The 19,317-nt window shown below is 46.0% G+C and overlaps 1 protein-coding gene across 2 annotated transcripts in view; it reads left to right on the forward strand.

Annotated features, from left to right (window-relative positions):
* Window positions 1-16,340, forward strand: part of MYT1 (myelin transcription factor 1) — a 42,718-nt gene extending 26,378 nt beyond the window's left edge. For both annotated transcript variants that reach the window (XM_066330829.1, XM_066330831.1), the window contains exons 15-22: window positions 68-136; window positions 4,176-4,238; window positions 4,832-4,915; window positions 9,592-9,813; window positions 10,554-10,645; window positions 11,502-11,605; window positions 11,705-11,848; window positions 13,465-16,340. In XM_066330829.1, coding sequence (XP_066186926.1) covers window positions 68-136; window positions 4,176-4,238; window positions 4,832-4,915; window positions 9,592-9,813; window positions 10,554-10,645; window positions 11,502-11,605; window positions 11,705-11,848; window positions 13,465-13,605 — 919 coding nt within the window. In that variant the 3' untranslated portion in view covers window positions 13,606-16,340. The remainder of the gene's footprint in view (window positions 1-67; window positions 137-4,175; window positions 4,239-4,831; window positions 4,916-9,591; window positions 9,814-10,553; window positions 10,646-11,501; window positions 11,606-11,704; window positions 11,849-13,464) is intronic.
* Window positions 16,341-19,317: the final 2,977 nt, after the last annotated feature.

A 19,317-nucleotide genomic window follows, 5' to 3' on the forward strand; every position in this document is an offset into this window, starting at 1 on the left:
TTTTTTTTTTTTTTTTTTTTTTTTTTTTTTTTTTGCTTATCCAGATATTCCATCTCTTCTCTTTCAGCCTTTCTGGTTGTCCTCTTGCTGACAAGAGCCTCAGAAACCTCATGGCTGCCCACTCTGCTGACCTCAAGTATGTTTGTGCTCAACTTGGAACTCCTTTATTTTCTTTATTTCCACACTTTTTTTCTCTCTTCTCCCTTCCTGCCCCCACACCTCCTGCTCTGCTTTTGCTTTTCCATCCCCTCCCTTCTCCTTTCAAAGAGCTGATCAAAACCTGCCTGCGAGGAGCTCTGATGGAGTCCAGCTTCCAGCTGCTGCATTGAAGAGGCAATGGCATGGAGGAAGGATAATTTTGGGGAAGGGGCTGATGGCAATGACTGGAAATAACCTGGACACCTGGCAGGTTTCCTCTGGGCACTGTAGACATGTTATTTTCTTTTTCACTTGGCATCTTTTCCCAAGCTCTTGTTGCCTAGTTTGGGCCATAACCCTTTTCATTTTTGTCCATCTCAAATAATCCAAAGCCTGGATTTATTTTTGGGTAGAGACACAGCTGGGAGCTCACTGCCAGCACACAGCCAAGCCAACTCTTCTGGAGAACCTGGAGTGCTATTTTTATGCTACATTTTAGGGGCTGGTTGGGATGTATTTGAGAGAAGTTCCTCTTCATTTTCATGATTTGTGAGGGAATGAAAGACAGAGTGAGCAAATGCTTGGTGAGGCCAGATCCTGAGCCAGTGGTCAAGGGCTCACAGAAATTCAAACATCCCCATTCCCATTGCTGTTTCTGAAGGGAGGAACCTGGTTCTGACATTTTCATTCAGGTATTTTCCTCTGAATCCATATTCAGCTTTGCTGCTGTCTTCTCCAAACTCCTCCTTTTCAGTAGGAGCTTATTTTTCACAGGTGGGTTTCCCAAATGCTCTCTTAGGTTGCCTTCATTAAAGAAAGGTGAAATTGTATTTAGTTGGGAACACTTGGGAGACCCCAACCCTCTCCACCCAATCTGCATCTCTGGGGTAAATCCCATTGTGATTTTTTTTTTTTCATCATCTGTTTTATGGGCCCAGGCTATCCTTGCAGGCTGAGTCTCCTCTGAGTTCCCAGCTTTGCTTAATCCAGTTTTTTGGATAATTTAGACACTGAGCTATTTGTAACTACAACTGAGGAGCCTCCACTGAGAGTAAAGCCTCATGAAGAGCTTCACATTGCACAGGGCCACCATGAAAAAAAACCCAGAAGTGCTGTGCCCTGTGTGCAGTCAGGGGTTTCTGGAGCCATAGGTGAGTCAGTAGCAGCCCCAGTGGACACTAAGATCATTGGAAAAATCCCAAATTCCTCTGTGGTGGCTCCTGGACTTCTCTGTGCCCCACCACCAGTGTGGGGCTGGCTCCAGGAGGAGTGTTAGTTAACCACCTGCTCCTTATCACAGAGGTGGACAAAGTGGCAGGATTAGTTGATATTAAAAGAATTTGCTGGTGGATGGCAAGGACTGCTGTGATTAGTGCTAAGTGCACTTAATCAAGCACTATAGACCATACACATTTTGAAAGGACCTCTTCAAAGAGCTTTGCTGAACTGATGTTTCTCCAACAGTTTGAAGGAATAGCCAAGTGATCAGACAATTAGTGATGAAGATATTAAAAGCTTTCAGGAGCAGTGACCATTCCCAGTAAGGGCCAGACAAAAAGCAAATGGGCTCACCCCTGAGACAGAGGACTGTGTCCAGCCTCACTGTACAGCATCCCATGTTCCTCTCTGGCATCTAGTGTCAGTGCTTTTTATCAAAATACTGTGTAAGTAAGGATTTTTATCAAAATACTGTGTAAAAAAGGATTTTTTGCCCCCCCCCCCCCAATTTGGTTAATAATATTTCCTCAAATACCACTTTTTTCCTACATCCTGGTGAGGATGGGAGCAGAGGAAGGAGGAAGGGATTTTGAGATATTATAGATTGCACAGTCACAGCTTTTCAGAACTCCAGATAAGACCTTGCCAGTGTTTCTATTATAAATTCTATTTCAGGGGTTAATATCCCTGATATAAAAAAAATAGCTTCAGGCTGGAACATGCAATAAAAGGTCTCTGTTGGTATGATTTGTCTCCAGATAATTAAAAATAAAAATCAAATTACTTCTCTCTCCTCTTTAAAAATCCTGAAAGGAAGAAAGAGTTTGGTGTTAGTGTTTTCATAATATCCTCCCACCCTGAAGCTAGAACAACAGAGAAATAGTTTTGCTTTCTACTCTAACAGTGTTGAGCTGGGAAATATCACAGTCATCTCCCAACACTGTAATTTCTAAATGAGTTGAAGAATTTGAACCCTCTGTTGAGGTCCTGCTGGATGTGTCCTGCTCTTACTGCACCAGACCTGTGTGCACTTAGGTTTTCCTGGCTCTGAGCCTCTCTGTTACCCCTCTAGGACCAGGACATGCCCCAGCTCTCCTACACAAGGTGCCAATTTTTTTTTCCAATGGAGATTATTCAGTGGTCTGCAAATGCCAAAGTTTCACTGGGAGCTGCTGCAAAGAGGAGAATTTTGATATTTTCTGAACAAAAAGAGAAGACTTTAAAAAAGGCTATTTTCCAAACCGAAGTCACTTGCGGAAACTATTGCTCCACTGACTCTCAGGGGGCAGAGCACCAGCGCAGAATCACAGAATACTCTGGGTTGGAAGGGACCTTAAAGGCCAAACCTGCAGTGAGCAGGGACATCTTCAGCTCCACCAGGCTCTCAGAGCCCTGTCCAACCTTAGGGGAAGCATCTGGCCTTTCCCAAGGGCCCTGTTGGGCCGTGTATCCCGAGGTGTGCCATCACTTCACCGGCACATCCCGGAGACTCCGACCCCTGCCCTGTGCAGGTACCAGCCAGCCGCCCGACCCGGGGTGCCTTAAAAACAGGGATGGAGAAAGTGGGGACACCCAAAACCCCTTTCCCGAGGAGAAAGGGGCGCTCCTCAAGCTCTGGCTGTGCCCTGAGCTTTGCTCGCTGTGCTCGGAAGGAGCAGCCGAGCATCTCCCTCCGGCCCCGCGGCAGCAGCGCGGATTTCCTCCGCACAGCCTGTGCCCGGCCGGCATCGCTTGACTCCGACAGCCCCGGATAATTGGCAGGCTGGCGTGCACATCCTCCGCACGCACTCCTCGCCTCTCTTCCTTGTCCCCATGACAACTTTTATGTCCGTCGCGTCACCCTACAGCATTGGGGAACAGATCTTTGTGCTGCGGCGCTTTACATCCCCTCACTCCTCTCGCTCGGAGCCCTTTAATGATGTGGTTTTTAACTGGGGCCATTATCTCCGTGCCGCTGGGTGGCCCCGCAGCCCCCGGCAGCCTTTGGGCGGGTTTGGGCGGTCGCAGGAGCGATGCCGAGCCTTTGCTGGATGCTCACCTGGGAGCTCAGGATGCGCCTTCAAAGGGCACTTGGTACCACGGCTGAGGGGCACAGGCTGCGCCAAAAGCTGCTGCCTGGTGACCTGGTGGTCCCCAGCCCCTCACAGGCTGTCCCCCTGCTGTCACCCTGTCCCCTGGAAGGAGAGGACCCAGGGCTAACCCAACATTTCTCCTGTTTCTTCATCATTTTCCATCAGAATGTTGGCCAGTTTGGCACTCTGCGGACACTCCTGCCATGGGCTGCCTGTTTGCCCTCACGGAGATTATGCTCCCCACAGTCACCCAGACCCGAGCCAAAACCTTCTGTTGGTGGTGGCCATGGTGGCCCTGCTGTCCAGAGCTGTCAGCTCTTTTTCTGGTTTCTTGTCTCTGCTTGGGTCCATCCTGCTGGCCCTGGATGGCCCCTGTGTCTCCTTATGCCTCCCTCAAGAGGACAAACACTGTCCTGGAGGGGTATTTTAGCTCTTTATCAGCTCCTGAGCTGTCCTCTTCACGAGGGTGGGGACACAGGCTGGGACCTGTGTCCCTTCATGGGAGAGCAACCCCCAACATGGCACAGATGTTCCTCTCCAATGTCACATCATGTCACTAGGGCTTCATCGACTTCACTACCGTGGATATTAGAGACCAAATCCTGTCCTTACGGAGGGGGAAGGGGCAGGAAGGATAAACCTGCTCCTGTGTTTTCAGTGCCCAGATTTCTCTTTGAGGAGAGCTGTCAGAGTGTGGATTCCCTGCTCATGTCCCCAGGCTAATCCAGGCCTCCCTTGCCTCCGCAGGTGCCCTACTCCTGGTTGTGATGGCTCTGGTCACATAACAGGAAATTATGCATCACATAGAAGGTAAGATCTTCCTTAAATTATTTTCTCTCTGGCCTCTTTCTGTGTTGCTTTTTTTTTTTTTTTTTTTTTTTTTTTTTTTTTTTACCCTGCAGTGGGCAGAGTTGTAAAGTTCTGAATAAAACATTAATGTTACTGACAACTGAAGCCTATTTTCATCTCTTTAATCTGACTTCTTTTTTTTTTTTCTGATGTTTCCAGCATCTGATTAGAAGCTCCTTTCAACGGAATAAAAGACAAAGGGTCAGATTTTAGCTGATGCAATGTTCCTGTTAATATTGCTACCTATTTATGACTTCTATTATCACTTTAGAACATTAATAGCTTAGATCTAAGCCTTCTGTTTCAACAATTCCATTAAACATTGCAGGCTGTTAGCAGATATCTTCTTATCTAGACACCATTAATTACTGTCCATCTCCCTCAATTTTTTGCTATTTTTTTTTCTTCTGACTTCTCCTCGTGATGTGAAGCTGCAAAACGAGAGAGATCAAAAACACTGTGCCAAATTCAAGGGAAAGATGACTGAAGCGGGGGAATAGCAAATGCAGAGATTCTGCCAGTGAGACAGGCCTTTCTTCTCTTTTTAACCACAGTCTGTCAGGCTGCCCTCGTGCCAAGAAAAGTGGGATCAAGATCACTCCGACAAAGGATGATAAAGAAGACCCAGAGCTGATGAAGTAAGTCTGGAAATAACTCCTGAGCAGAGCTTGTCACAGCACCCACCCCACATTCCCCCTCACTCACACTGCTTTGAGCATCCTCTTCCAAAGCTCTTTGCTGTGTTTTGGTGTTGCAATTTTGATATTTGCTGGAAAAATGGGGTGGTGGGGAGGCAATGGTGTAGTTTTCTTGCAGATGTGAACGGTAGGCTGGTAGGGCACAAACAATTTCTCTGCTACCTGTACATTGTATAATTCTTGGAAAAATGACACCAGTGTTGTAAATGAGAGCAAAACCCCACAGTCAAGCCAAACATTTCAGGTTTTTGGGAAGCAATGGGCAGGCAAGGGTTGATGGACCGACTTAACTGCCAGGAGCATAGCAGAAGTAGAAACTACCCTGTGCTGAGTTGGGTCAGGATCTGGTAACCCTGAATAAACTGTGCTTTGTGGAGTGTTTGCCAGGGCAGAATATTCGAAGTGAACTGAAAAAAACCTCTCTTTGCTGCCTCAGGCTGAAGTTTTCAAAACGTCCCAGGGGGTTTATTCCTGTGGGGAATAGAGATTTGAAATTGCTTAGTCCACCTCAGGAGTTTTCATGAGCTGTGAAATCCATTTGTCCTGACTTTTAGCAAGTCTGAGCATCACAGGCTCAGCATGTGGGGTCTGGCATCTGTATCTCCTTACACAGCTACAGGACATGAAAGGCAGCACTCACCCCAGGACACTATTTTTTTTTTTCTCTTTGGTACCTCAGAGCATCTCCAGCCTTTCTGAAGCCTGTACACTCACCCAGCAAGTTCAGGTGGAGGGGAGCAAAAAAGAAACATGGAAAAAATTATCAACAACTTCCAAGAGTTTCTCATTGCCCATAAGTGCTGGCATACCTGTCCAAACTCCTTTGGCTCAGCAGACTGTCTCCAAATGGATTTTTTTTAAAAATATTTTACTCCCAGGGCAGGCCTTGCTGTCACAGAGGAGCAGAGGTGGATATCTCCATGTGCCCAGGTTTTGTCCTGGAGCAGAGGCTGAGCCAAAGCAGGACCCAGCAGGGGTGGAAGAACCCTGTGGGAGCCGTGGGAAGCTGGGATGTGCCTGCTGGGGGGGACGGACCTTTCAGAAAAAGATGATATTTGAGCCATCTGCTCTGTTCTTCCTCCTCAGTCGACAGGAAGGAAAGCCTCCCAGTTAAATGAGCCGTGTGATAATTAGCAGGAGTTAGCAGAGTTTATTAAAAATTAAGCAACCTACTCGAGAATCTGTAGAAAAAAAGCCTCTTTTGGCTCAAATACATGAATTGCTGGTGGTGTTGCAATGCTGTGCCATTAACCAGTGGCACAGGGGAGGAAAGGGCAGGCAGCTAATTGTAGATGTACAACTGCTGGCTGTTGTACCTTTGCTATCACCATGGCTGGAACCCCCAGTTGGGAGGTCACCCCTCTCCAGGGTTTCCCCAGGGACATGTGCCCTGTGGGGCTGGGGAAGCTGTGGTTTTGTTCATTTGTGCTTTCCCCATTCAGGGCAGGAATGTGCCAAGCAGTTTCCCCAGTGTGGTTTCTCTGCAGAGAAATCACTTCCCAGTGAAAGGGGAAAGGAGTTTTTATGTTGCTGATTTGTTATGGGGACCATGGGCTGGGCTGGCAGGACACCCACAGCAGAGTGAGGGTCCCCACCAGCACTCTTAGCAGGAGCTGGGTTTCTCCTAGTCCACCCTAAAGTTGCAAACACTGGGGAGATGAAGTTGCAAGAAATCATATCATTATTTGGGTTGGAAGGGGTCTTAAATCTCACTCCATTCCAGCTCTCTGCCATGGGGTGGGACACCTTCCACTAGACCAGATTTCTCAAAGATCCTTCCAGTCTGGCCTTGGACACTTCCAGGGGTGGGGCATCCATAGATTCTCTAGGCTCCAGACTCCAAATAGGGTTGGAGCATCACCAGAACTGGATTTTCTGACTCCTGGAAAGCTGGTGCCATCCCCCCCCATTCCCTAACATCCCATGGCCCAGACAGCAATCTTCCTGTCTTCCAGCACACCCAGGAGGAGCAGAAGCTCCTCTAAGATGTGCAAAACAATGTGGCACAACAATCCCTGGCTGGTGCCTTCCCCCAGCCTGTGGAAATGTTTGTCCCACCACCCACAGCAAGGTGTGCCTGGGGTGGGTTTATGTTAAGCAGCTTTGGCTCTAAATCCTTCCTCTGTCTGCACCGAGCTCCTCTTGGAACCCGGCCAAGTTTTGCACATCGTCACCGAGGAGAAAGTCATTTAGTCCCTGTTGTTTGTGCTGTTCATCCTTCAAGTAATTTGCTGCAGACGTGATTGAACAGATCACCTCAACCTTCAGCCCAGCCCATAGAGAGGAAGCATCCACAGGTGTCTAATTGATCAAACACTACTGGTGCTCCCATTAAATAATAATAATGTTAAAAAAAAAAAAAAACCTTTAAAATATGTCCAAGACAGCTGTTTTGTGCAATAAGGCTCTGGTTTATTTTTTAACAATGAAATTGTAATAAAAGTTAAATTAACGGTGTAAAATATGTAATGGCTGGGCTGTAACGGCTGCATATGAAATGCTGGGGTTTGTCTCTTTCTCTCTTGCTCTTCCCCCCCTCTCCCCCTTCTCCTTTTCCTCCTGAGGATTCAGTAATTTGCTCGTGATCATATAAAAGCAATGATGTTATGAATTTACTGAGGATCCTGCTGGCAGGGATATTATAAGTGAATTGTGCTGCATTTGCAGCTGATTAAAATCGAGATCAGCATTTTTCAAATTATCTTGGGAAAAGGCTGGGTGTAGGGGGCCCCCCCTTTTGCTGTCATCTTCCTTTTGTGTGGAATGTAAACAATCAGGGCAATAATTTCTGCGGTGAAACGCAGCTTGCGATTTTCAGGAGCAGCTCCACGAATGCTTTTGCTGGAGAGCCTCAAAGTCCCTAATTGCTTCCAAACTGAGGACATGGGGGTTATTTTTGTCATTTCTTACCTCCTTCCACCTCCTCTATTTTTGAGTAACCTCCCTTGAGTAATAAACATTTAACTGTATTTATAATTGACAAGCATTTTTAAAACAAAGGCAAACCACAGCAGAAAACCCCATAGATACACTGGGCTTGTAGGATGCCTGGATTTAGGGAGAATGCCATTAGGTCAGGAGGGAGGAAAGAGGTGCCTTTTAGAGAACTACTCATGTGCTTGGCAGTAGAACAAGTTCTGTTGGTGCTTCCACAAGGCTCCTCGCAGCTCCTGGGTGTTTCAACTGGCCATAAAGAGGCTGAGGTCTGGTAAGGGCAGGGCTCATGGGCTGCCTTGATGATAATTCCCACTTTATCCCCTCGAGAGCGTGGGTTGATCTCCCAAGAGAGGCAGGATGTGAGCCAGGAGGAGGAGGAGAAGGAAGCAAGAGAGGCCATGCCGTGGCTGCAGGGGGAGTGATGACCCAGTGATTGGTCCTGTCTGATGGTGTGCAGGCTCAGAAACCCCTCAGAAGCCCTCCTGGCAGGAACAGGACTGCAGCTCTTTGTGCACAGCCTGAACAGCTCCTGGCTCAGGGACTGGCTCCTGGGGAGGGCTGTGTCCCCAAGGGCACAGGCAGTGCTCCTGTACTGTGTTGGCTGTGCTGGTGTAGGGTGGCAGGAGATGAGCCTGGGTTCATCAGCAGTGACACAGGGCAGAGTCAGCAGTATGTGTGTGATGGTTCAGTGTGAGTGTCAGCCTTGGGGAACATCAGGATCCCATGTCAGGCAGCCCAACCTGCCCAATCCGTCCTCAGTGAGGCCCCAAATACCTGGTTTCTGACACCATTGGGACCTACTTTTGCATCCTGTGATGTGACCTCCACAGACTTCCCTCCCGCAGAATTCTCCTTGACTCTCTTTGGCTCTTTCAAAGGAGCAGTCACAACTCTTAATTTCCCATCTGCTATTTCCATCAACCAAGATTCTCCCCTGTCAACTCCAGACGAGACCCAAATGCAAACACTCCTTTCCCAGGCTCATCCCTGCTCATCAATAATTCCCTCATGCCTTTATTCCTTCCCTCTGTCACTCCCTCTGGATTGCTGTTACTCTGGGTGGTTCCCTGTGCACAGGTGTTGTCACAACCTGCTAATACAAGCAGGGGTCGTGATGGTTTGTTTATTGATCTCAGAGTGCAAAGGACACAAGAAAATTACAGTTTTAATCAAAACAATCCACCTTTATTGAGTGCCCACAGCATGGTAATGCGATAGAGGAGAAAAAGAGAGAGAGAGAGGAATAGCTGCCAACAGAAGAGACAAAGTCCTTGTGGCTGTCCACCAATAGATCCGTCTTCTTCCATGGGGAGATCTCCAGTTTTGGTTAACCTAGGGAGTCTCTTTGTAGTCTTTCCAAAGTGACAGGCAATTGGCCAAAGGGTGGGGAGATCAGTACAAGGTCTGTTGAGGGAACAGGTAGAGGACAGGCCAGTCCAGCACAGCCAGTCCACCATGACCTGCCCATTGCTCCTTCACTTGTTCCCATGGGAATGCGTGCCAGTTTTTTGGCCCAGCAAACACACCTGCAGGCAACACTTGGGAGACATCCCACCTCAGCCAGGCCAGAACTCCTGTGTTGGGGTTTGAGGGTTTCAGTCTCTGTCCTCAGGGTGTCAGTCTCTGTCCCTGAGGACAGTTGTGAGGCAGGTGAGGGATCTTTGGACCGTCTCCTACAGGTGTCCTGTTCCGGGCTGCGTGGGGCTGGGACACATCAGCGGCAAGTACGCGTCACACCGGAGCGCCTCCGGCTGTCCCCTGGCAGCCCGCAGGCAGAAGGAAGGGTCCCTCAATGGCTCCTCCTTTTCCTGGAAGTCCTTGAAGAACGAAGGCCCCACCTGCCCCACCCCAGGCTGTGACGGTTCTGGCCACGCCAACGGGAGCTTCCTCACTCACAGAAGGTAAATCCTGGGGTTTAAGGTGGTGTGAGCGTGGTGATTTTGGTGTGGATGAACCTACCCGCCACAAGATGCTGCTTGAGCAGCATTCAGCTCCTCATGTGAGGCTCAAGAACTTGTGCTTTTGATGCTGAGTTCAGTCAGGTTGAAGTTTACTGAACGGAGGAAATGTGTGGTTGTTTTAATATTCACAAAATCACAGAATGTTTTGGCCTGGAAGGGACATTAAAGCTCATCTCATTCCCCCCCCCTGCCATGGCCAGGGGCACCTTCCACTATCTCAGGTTGCTCCAAGCCCCGTCCAACCTGGCACTGGACACTTCCAGCAATGGGGCAGCCACAGTTGCTCTGGGTACCTCTGGCCTCATCACCCTCACAGAGAAGAATTTCTTCCTAACCTCTAATCTAAATCTCAATTTGCATGCTGGAATAGAATTTGAGCACCACAAATAGGAGTTTGGTGCCCAAGACAACTGGACTTATCTCACCCTCCTGACCTGGCACACCTCCTCTTTCAGGAGGCAATGTGTTTTTAATCTTTGCTTAAAGAAAATTGCTCTCGCTCTATAAGTGGGGCGTTTTGTGGCACTATTCATAAAGCAATTTCCTCTGTACCATAAAAAGCTTTTAGAAGAATTGTCTCTCAGCTTGAATTCCACCAAATGGCACATGCTCTTACGTTGGTAACATAAGCACCTATAAATACTGAGAATCTATGAAACCCATTTTTACTTGTTTTTCAGTTTGTCAGGGTGTCCAAGAGCTACTTTTGCTGGGAAGAAAGGAAAACTCTCAGGGGATGAAATTCTCAACACAAAGTTCAAGACCAGTGATGGTAAGATTTTTCACTCCTCTGCCTTGGGGGTGTGTCAGGGTATTGAGCCCATAGATCTTTTTCTTTTTAGACTGGGGCATTTTCAGCTGAAATCTAGGCACAGATTCCAAGGACATCGTGTACTTTGAAGACCCTTGTGTTTTCTGGGTGTTTGTGGTTGCATGGTGCCAGCCTCACTCCTTGAGTCACACATTTTAAGGCAGCAACAATAAAGAAGGCAAAAGAAGTAATGCTGAAATTCTGATTTTTTTTTTTATATAAGTTCACTGGCACTTTTACAAATCCCTTGCAGTCATTCAGCAATTTTCACCTATTCAGGGCTTTTAATACTGAGATATTTCTGGATCTGGAATTTTGTTAGCGATGGCACTTTGCATTTCCAGTGCTATTACTGAGCTTTCTGTGGTATTTGACGAGGTTCAAGCATTAAACTTGATAGTTTGGAACCTATAAATACCTGCACTCCTCTAGAAATATTGCTTTATTTTATGGGCCTCGTAATTTCTCATCAAGACATGCATTAGTTTTTTAAATGGCATCATTCCAAACTCAGGATCGGAGAGAGTGACCTGATTGTTCTGGACAATCAACCTTGCCTGGTGTGGGGATGTGTTGGACTCCAACTGCTCTGCTGTCCTTTGCTTTTGCATTTACATGTTGGCCTCTTCAAGTATCATTGAACTGTGATAATAAAAATATTAATTAGAAAAAAAATAGGAAAAAAAAAGGCAGGTGAGAGGTATGTCCTGTTTCGAGGCTGTAAAAGCCAAGGTGAGGACAGTGCTCAGCAGAAAGCCCAACACTTTTGCTTTTCCCAAGAGCATTTGTTGACTGCCTGTGACCTTCCCTCCTGCAGTTCTGGAGAATGATGAGGAGATCAAGCAGCTGAACAAGGAGATCAGTGAGCTGAATGAGTCCAACTCAGAGATGGAAGCGGCCATGGTGAAACTCCAGTCCCAGGTTGGTGTCCTTGGCCATGCACTCAAGCCCAGGGGTGCAGAGTGTTGGTGGGTACCACTGGTGAGGGTTGGTAACGCTGCCGTGCTCCTTGCTCCACAGATCTCCACCATGGAGAAGAACCTGAAGAATATTGAGGAGGAAAACAAAATCATAGAGGAGCAAAATGAAGCCCTGTTCCTGGAGCTCTCAGGGTTGAGCCAGGCTCTCATCCAAAGTCTTGCCAATATCCGCCTTCCACACATGGTAAGAAACTTTGACAGTGCTCAGCCCAAGCTGGTATCATTGAGGGAGCTCTGCCAAACCCAGTTCATGGTTTTTCACAATTAAAGAGCGGGAGAATTTCTTTCCATGCACCTCTGTGTCCTTTATAAGATCAGTACTTTTCCCTTATCTCTGAAGCTTGCATTATATCTCCCTTTTGTTGTCATTTTCTGCTGATCTCCCTTTGTATCTATTGTTCTGTCTCATTACATCTGGGAGCACTATCACAAAATAGGAAACTTTATCAAGGGCACCCAGTGCCTTTTAGGCTAAGACAGCACAAGCAGAGATCAGGAGGGATTGGATTTCAACGTCAGAAAGATCTTAGAGCTCCTATTATAATGCAGGTAGTTTCAATTCAGTTTTGAATAGCTGGCAGCTAAAGAATAGCATTCTTAAAGAGAGTGTATTTTGTTTAATTTAACAAGGTCTAACAGCCCACAGCATGTTACCATAGAGTTACTGAGAAATGAAAAGACTGCATTAAAATAGTAAAACCACAAAAGGCTATTAATTACCTTCTCTCTATTCCCAGGAATGTAATTACTGTTGTCAAAACCAGGTGTGTGGAGGTGGGGCTGGTGTTGTTGAGGAAGCTGTCCTCTTACAACTCATAAAGACCGTTGCAATGATCAGAGGAATTAGCTTTTGATTTATTTTTTCTTCCATTCTTTTTTTTTTTCTTTTCTTTTCTTTTTTTTTCTTTTCCTTTTTTTTTTATTTTTTGGGAATCCTTTTCATTGGGGTTTGTATTTAAATTCAGGCTGGTTGGAGAGGAGCCATCCTCCAGCAGAGCAGTTTTGGATCGTATTCACCCAGCTGCCTAACTGGCAGAAAACCACTTGCTGAGAGCTTTTTTGTAACGTGTTTGACACATAAAGGTCAAATAAACTGTTCAGCAAATATTTTTTCAAGGTTTCAGGCAACTCTAATTAAATGATGCCCATGAGACTTTTATGCCCATTTTATTCCCATTCTTTTTCTTCCTTCTACCTCTTTTTTTTCCCCCATTAAGCCCAAGTTAGATACTTGCAATGCCCCTCAAAAGCAGAGGCTGTACTGCAGCAGAGAGCTGGGCTGGGCAGCTGTGAGCCCAAGGTGACCCAACTTTGCCTTTGGTTCCCTCTGTGATGTTTCAGCAGTCCTGTTGTCCTCCAGCCCTTCATTTCCATGCCTTAACTCAGCCTCCAGCCTGTCAGGATGCCTGCACACACTTAACCTGATGCTGTTAATAGCTCCACAAGGCCAGGGCATAAAATGAAGGACCTGGTTAAGATCTGGTGGGATTAGGGCAATGATGAGATTCCTGCAGATGCAGCACTGCACAAAAAAGGCTTTGACCTCTGGCTGTCTGTACACACAGAGAATCATGGAATGGTTTGGGTCAGAAGGGACCCCAAAACTCATGCTGTCTCAGCCCTCTGACATGGGAAAGGACACTTTCAACTAGATCAGGTTTCTCCAAGCCTGGTCTTGAGCACTTTCAGGAATCCACAACTTCTCTAATATGCCCATAATTTACTGCAAAGTCTCTCATCCTCTTCCTGCTCTTCTACTAATGCTTTTATTTGGCTTTTTTTTTTTTTCCCTGTCTGCAGGAGCCAATTAGTGAGCAGAACTTTGATGCCTATGTGAACACACTGACAGACATGTACACCAACCAGGAGTGCTACCAGAACCCAGAGAACAAGGACCTGCTGGAGAGCATCAAGCAAGCTGTCAAGGGCATCCAGGTGTAGTGCTGTGGGATGGAGAGCAGCAAGCAAACAGACTGTAAGATGGAACTTCCCCTCCAAGTATTCAGGTTTACAAGTTAGAAAACTTGTTTAATGAATAAAAAAAAAAAGAAAAAAAAGGACCAAAATGAAACCAAGAGGCCATTTCTGAGACATGGAACTGATCAAACCCAATGTTCTCGTTTACTTAACTTTGGACCTTCTTGTGAAAAGTGGGATTTTTTTCTACCTGGACCACGAGGTAGATCAGGATGGAAGGTTAAATTCTCCAGTAGGCTGTGGGGCTTGGTAGCAGGTGAAGAGCAGGCATCTTTCATGAGTGCTTACTCTTGCAGAATTGATCCAAGGGTTAAAACGTTACAAGAACAGGGTCTTGTCTGATCCAAGACTAGTGTATGACTGGCTTAAACCCCCATGTTGTCTATGGTCGTATGTCCAGATCACCAACACACATGAGTTTTGTTCTATGTTGCTACAAGTGCTGGAGCTGCAAGCTACCTATAAATCTGAACCTGTGCTGGGCCTCCCAACCCTGAAGTGTTCAGATATCCACTGGGCATGGGAACTCTGACGTATTATAAAGTAGCTTATTTTTATTTTCTGAAAGAAATCTGAAGAGCAGTTCTGGATCTCCAGTGGAAAGCGCAATGGAAAAAACGGTTCTCAGGGAAGCTTTTGGAGTTTGCAACTACAGTATTCCTTTGTCTGTCTTAAATATGAGAGTAGCTATTATGAATAGGCCAATTCCAGATATTTCAAACAGAAGAATTTCTTTAATGTGTCATGGTCCGGTGTATATGATTTTTTGGAAATCTGTTTGATGACAGTTCTGGTTCTTTTCATTATTGTAATCATCCCTACAGTGGCGCAGTACTGCCAGTCCAGAGATCATACATCAATGCCAGAGAACGGTTGAGATTGCAATGAGCAAAACAAATCAAATCAAATCAAAAAAGAAGCAAAAAACCAACAAAAAGAGAGATGTTAATTGATGGCCAGCAAAGTGCTTACTGTGAACCAGGAGTTGATTTCTTACACGTATCCACAGGGCAATGAGGATGGTTTGGTTTGGTGTTCTAGGATTTGTCTGAAATCACAGCTCGAGCGTCATTCTGCAACAACAACAACAACAACAACAACAAAAGAAAAAAGGAGAATAAAGAAGAGGATTCAGGTATTGGGAATTGTTCCAAAGAAGCAGTTCTAAGCAGCTGGGTACACGCAGCCCTCTGTGCACTTAGAGAACAACTCTGTGAATGTCTTTGGGGCGCTGCCCTGCAGCACTGCTCCAGGGCTGGCTGTCACCCCACGGGGCTGCTCCCCACCTTGGCTCCCACCTGGAGCTCGTTTCCTTCTCCAAACACTTCAGTGGGGCAAAACCCCCTGAGGCGCCCCAGTGTGGGGAAATCCCCACATCCCATACCCTGCATCACTCCCGGCCGTGGGGCAGGCAGAGCTAGGGAGGGTCTTATGGAACCCAACAAAAGGCAAGAGTGTGGTGTCATTTTGAGCTGAACCCTGCAGATATTTCGGGTATAATTCCCCATTTGGAGGAGTCAGTGGAAAGTCCCAGTGACTACCATGGCCACTGGATCTGGCCTGGAAGCCCATGAGTGGCTTGATAGGAGTTGTTCCCTGTGTTAAGTCCCATAGGGCAGTTGGCCTGGGTGGGCTTGCTCCCATACTTAAGTGTTTGCAGGATCAGACTCCACGAGTTCACTTATTTTAGAACCCATTCCAACTTCAAAAAATAAAAAAAAAATAAAAAAAAAAAAGAAAAAAAAGAAAAAAAGAAAAAAAAAAAAAGAAAAAAAAGTATAAAATTTGAGGTGTTAAAAACACAATGTTCTCAACATGTAAATAGAGTCCAAATTGATTGTGACTGCAATTCAGTTAGTATTTAAAAGTAGAGAAATTGCACTTACTGGAAGAAAGAGAAGAAAAAAAAAAAGTAGTTAGTTTAATTATCCTGTAAATTATTTAATTTTGGCAAGATGTATGTAATTTATATTTACAACACCTTATGTTAACTTTTGCTATTTATTTAACTTTTTTATTTATTAATTTTATACTTATTTTAAACTGGACACTGCACCATAGAAATGAAGATAAAAGAAGCAAAAAAAAAAGTTAAAAATTAAAACTTTTGACCATAAAATATGATACTCCAAAAAAAAAAAAGAAAAAAAAAAAGAAAAAAACCCTATCTACAACTCCTACTTGTAATTTTGATGCAACCAAGTTATTTTTTATATATTTTGTTATTTATTCTTTTAATGATGGGAATTTTTTTAAAGATATTTTATAACTGAGACATTTTGATAATTTTTTTGTTTGTTTTTTTGTGGGGGCAGGGGCACTGGGGGGAAGAGAGACTTTTTCAGTTTTTCTTTTCTTTTTCATTCATATTGTTTCAGGCACTGACAACAGGAAATGAAAATTCTGTATTTATTATTTATTTAATATTTAAGTCGGGGAAAAAAATGAACTGTGCTCTTGTTGTATATTTATTTTGTCGTTTGTGTGTTGGTTATGTGATGACTGAGTACTTGTTTATGTGAAGGAATACTGTTAATATTTAAATAATAAAGAGTCACATTGAAAGTTATAGCAGGCTACATGTTATTCTGTGAAAACGAATACTGTGATCTACTTTCCTCAGGAAATGTATTTTGCAGACAGAACTTCCTTATGTACTGGCAGGGTTATTTCATAATAAAACCCAGTTCTGTTTGTGACTTTAGTTGCTATGGTCTTTCTTCGAGCTGCTGCCAATGTGTCCCACTGGGCTTTGTCCTTGTCCTGCACTGTGGCTTGGGGGCGGTCAGTGTGTCCCTGCTGGCCTGAAGTTCTAGCCAGGGGCTGTCCACCTCTCACCCAGCTCTTCCCACCTCCTAAGCTGGAGGGTTTCAGGGGAATTTAGGTTTGGTATCTCTGAAGGCTTTGGAGAAAAGGAGCTCCCACCATCCAGCCAAGCAGGTGCTTAAAATCATTCTAATGCTGTGATGGGAATCATAAGTCCCAGGAAGGCTGGAGGCAGAATTCCTCTGAGCAGGACTTGCTCCCTGCAGCCCCAGTGCTCCACATCCCCAGGAGTGCAGGAGCACCTCTGCTGAGGAGACAGGCTGAGAGAGCTGGGGGAGCGAAGCGAGAAGGGAAGGGAAGGGAAGGGAAGGGAAGGGAAGGGAAGGGAAGGGAAGGGAAGGGAAGGGAAGGGAAGGGAAGGGAAGGGAAGGGAAGAGAAGAGAAGAGAAGAGAAGAGAAGAGAAGAGAAGAGAAGAGAAGAGAAGAGAAGAGAAGAGAAGAGAAGAGAAGAGAAGAGAAGAGAAGAGAAGAGAAGAGAAGAGAAGAGAAGAGAAGAGAAGAGAAGAGAAGAGAAGAGAAGAGAAGAGAAGAGAAGAGAAGAGAAGAGAAGAGAAGAGAAGAGAAGAGAAGAGAAGAGAAGAGAAGAGAAGAGAAGAGAAGAGAAGAGAAGAGAAGAGAAGAGAAGAGAAGAGAAGAGAAGAGAAGAGAAGAGAAGAGAAGAGAAGAGAAGAGAAGAGAAGAGCTTCTTCCAATGTCTTAAGGACATCCGAATCTCTCTCAGGAGAGACTTGGGGTGAGGGTGTGGAGGGACAGGACAAGGGGGCTTGGATTCACACTGACAGAGGGCGGGGTGAGGTGGGGTATTGGGAAGGAATTCTCCCCTGTGAGGGTGGTGAGGTGATGGCACAGGGCTGCCCAGAGAAGCTGTGGCTGCACTATCCCTGGAAATGTCCAAGGCCAGGCTGGACAGGGTTTGGAGCAACCTGGGATAGTTGAAGGTGTCCCTGCCCATGGCAGGGGGCTGGAATGAGATGATCCGTCTAAGACAAACCATTCTAGGATTTCATGGTCTTGTAGTTTTGTGCTCCCACAGGTGGTGTGTGAGCAGAGGAGATGCCAGCAGAAGCAGTACAGGAGATGCCAGGCCTGAGATGCAACACAGAGATGGACGCCTTTCCCTCCTGGGTTTCCAAAAGAACTTCAAAAACTCTTTTTTGTCAACAAGATCTGTTCAGTTGCATCAACCTGACTGTGATGTTCACAGATTGCCCTCCTGGAAGAATGGAGCCTTTTTCTCTGGTAAGAGTTTATGTTTTGAAACTGTGGCAGTGAAGAGAATTTTTCACTGATCTCTGTGTTGGAGACATAATTTCTCAAGCGCCAAAATTCAGTTTTGCTCTGCTGTAGCAGAGGTGAAATAAGGTAAATCATGTTAAGGCCATTTGGAGCTGTGTGAATTGGATCAAATGGGAATTTCAGGCAGGTTCATCACGAAGAAATTCAATTGTCTGATTAACTGAACTGAACTTCTCTGTCTGTCCCTGCATGGAAGCACAAGCACTGCTGGGCTACAGCAAGGAGGAGGTGGCCCTACCACAGGCATGAAAGTGAAGGGGCAGAGTAAAACACAGCCAAACAGGTAAGAACTGTAGTCAGAAAAATGTAGGGAAAAGTTTGTGTAAAAGGAAGATTTCCTAAAGCCTTTCACTGAGCATGTGCATGGCCATGGGTGTTCACTGGAAGTTTTTTCTGCCTTCATTTACTGTCTGCAGCATGTCCTGGTGCAGGACAAGTGGCAGAAGCTTAGGACAGGCTTAGGATCCCTTAGCCAGTGGTCCCTGAGAATAAACAGCCCCAGCAATGAGGACTGCTGGAGACAGAGCCCAATTTGCTCAAGAGCCCCAGGAACAAAGTCTCTTTGAGGCTTTACTGGACTTAACTTGGAGCTGATGGGATTTTGTCCTTTTCTCAGAGGAGGAAAAGGAGTCGGACTCATGCCCACCTCACCGGCTGGCACGCTGTTTTCCTGAAGGGCACATAATTGTTTTATGGGGGTTTCGCTCGACTTTGCAGCACCGAGCAGCTCCTTGTGCCAATATTTGATTATGATGATCGAGCTAATAGATGTGCTCGCCTGTCCTTCCTTAACGAATTGGCTGAGCTGGATAATAGAGCACTCAGATTTGTGCTAAATTGCAGCTCAGGGAGCCATCACTGGGAGATGTTATCTTCTCGGAACTGGCGTCCTTTATCGCAGGGAAGGGAATTGAATTGGTTTAAGATGGTACACTGTCAGTTTATAGGTGTGCTTAGGAGAGCTCTTAAGCCTCCTCCAACAGGGCGTAGGGTGAGAGTGGAATGTCAGAGCAGAGTGGGCCTTTGGCTTCAAGGATGCCAGGGAAAAGATACTCGTCAGCATATGGTTGTCTCTAAACACATCGATAAACCATTGACCAACGAGAGTCATTTGGCCTCGCTGCTGTTAATTGTTAAAAGCTGCTAATGACCAAAATGGTACCTTCCACTTGTCAGCATTGACCTAATCTCTTCCAGAGAGGCATTCCAGCCATGGCTTTCAGCTGTAGACAGGAAGAAGAAGGACTCTTTCCCAGACTGGTGCATTTTTCTGATTTTTGTTCCTCTTGCTCCACAGCTCCTCTGAATGAAGGCTCGAGTCACCTCACCCTGCTCCCACAACCACGGGGTCCTGAAAAACACACAGCTGGGAGATCAGGAAGGGGTTGCCTTGTTCCCATCAGGCTACTGGGGAGAGAAAGCAACTTCACTCTTCAGAGATTTAGCATCAAATTCTTCCCCCCTGGGCCCCAGAAAGACAATGCTGAGGCTGGGGAGCAATGGGACGGGCTGGAGATGACACTGCAGCCTATAGAGAAACCCCCATCAGGAACT

Source organism: Sylvia atricapilla, chromosome 16 (genome assembly GCF_009819655.1).
Source record: "Sylvia atricapilla isolate bSylAtr1 chromosome 16, bSylAtr1.pri, whole genome shotgun sequence".
Classification (NCBI taxonomy): Eukaryota; Metazoa; Chordata; class Aves; order Passeriformes; family Sylviidae; genus Sylvia; species Sylvia atricapilla.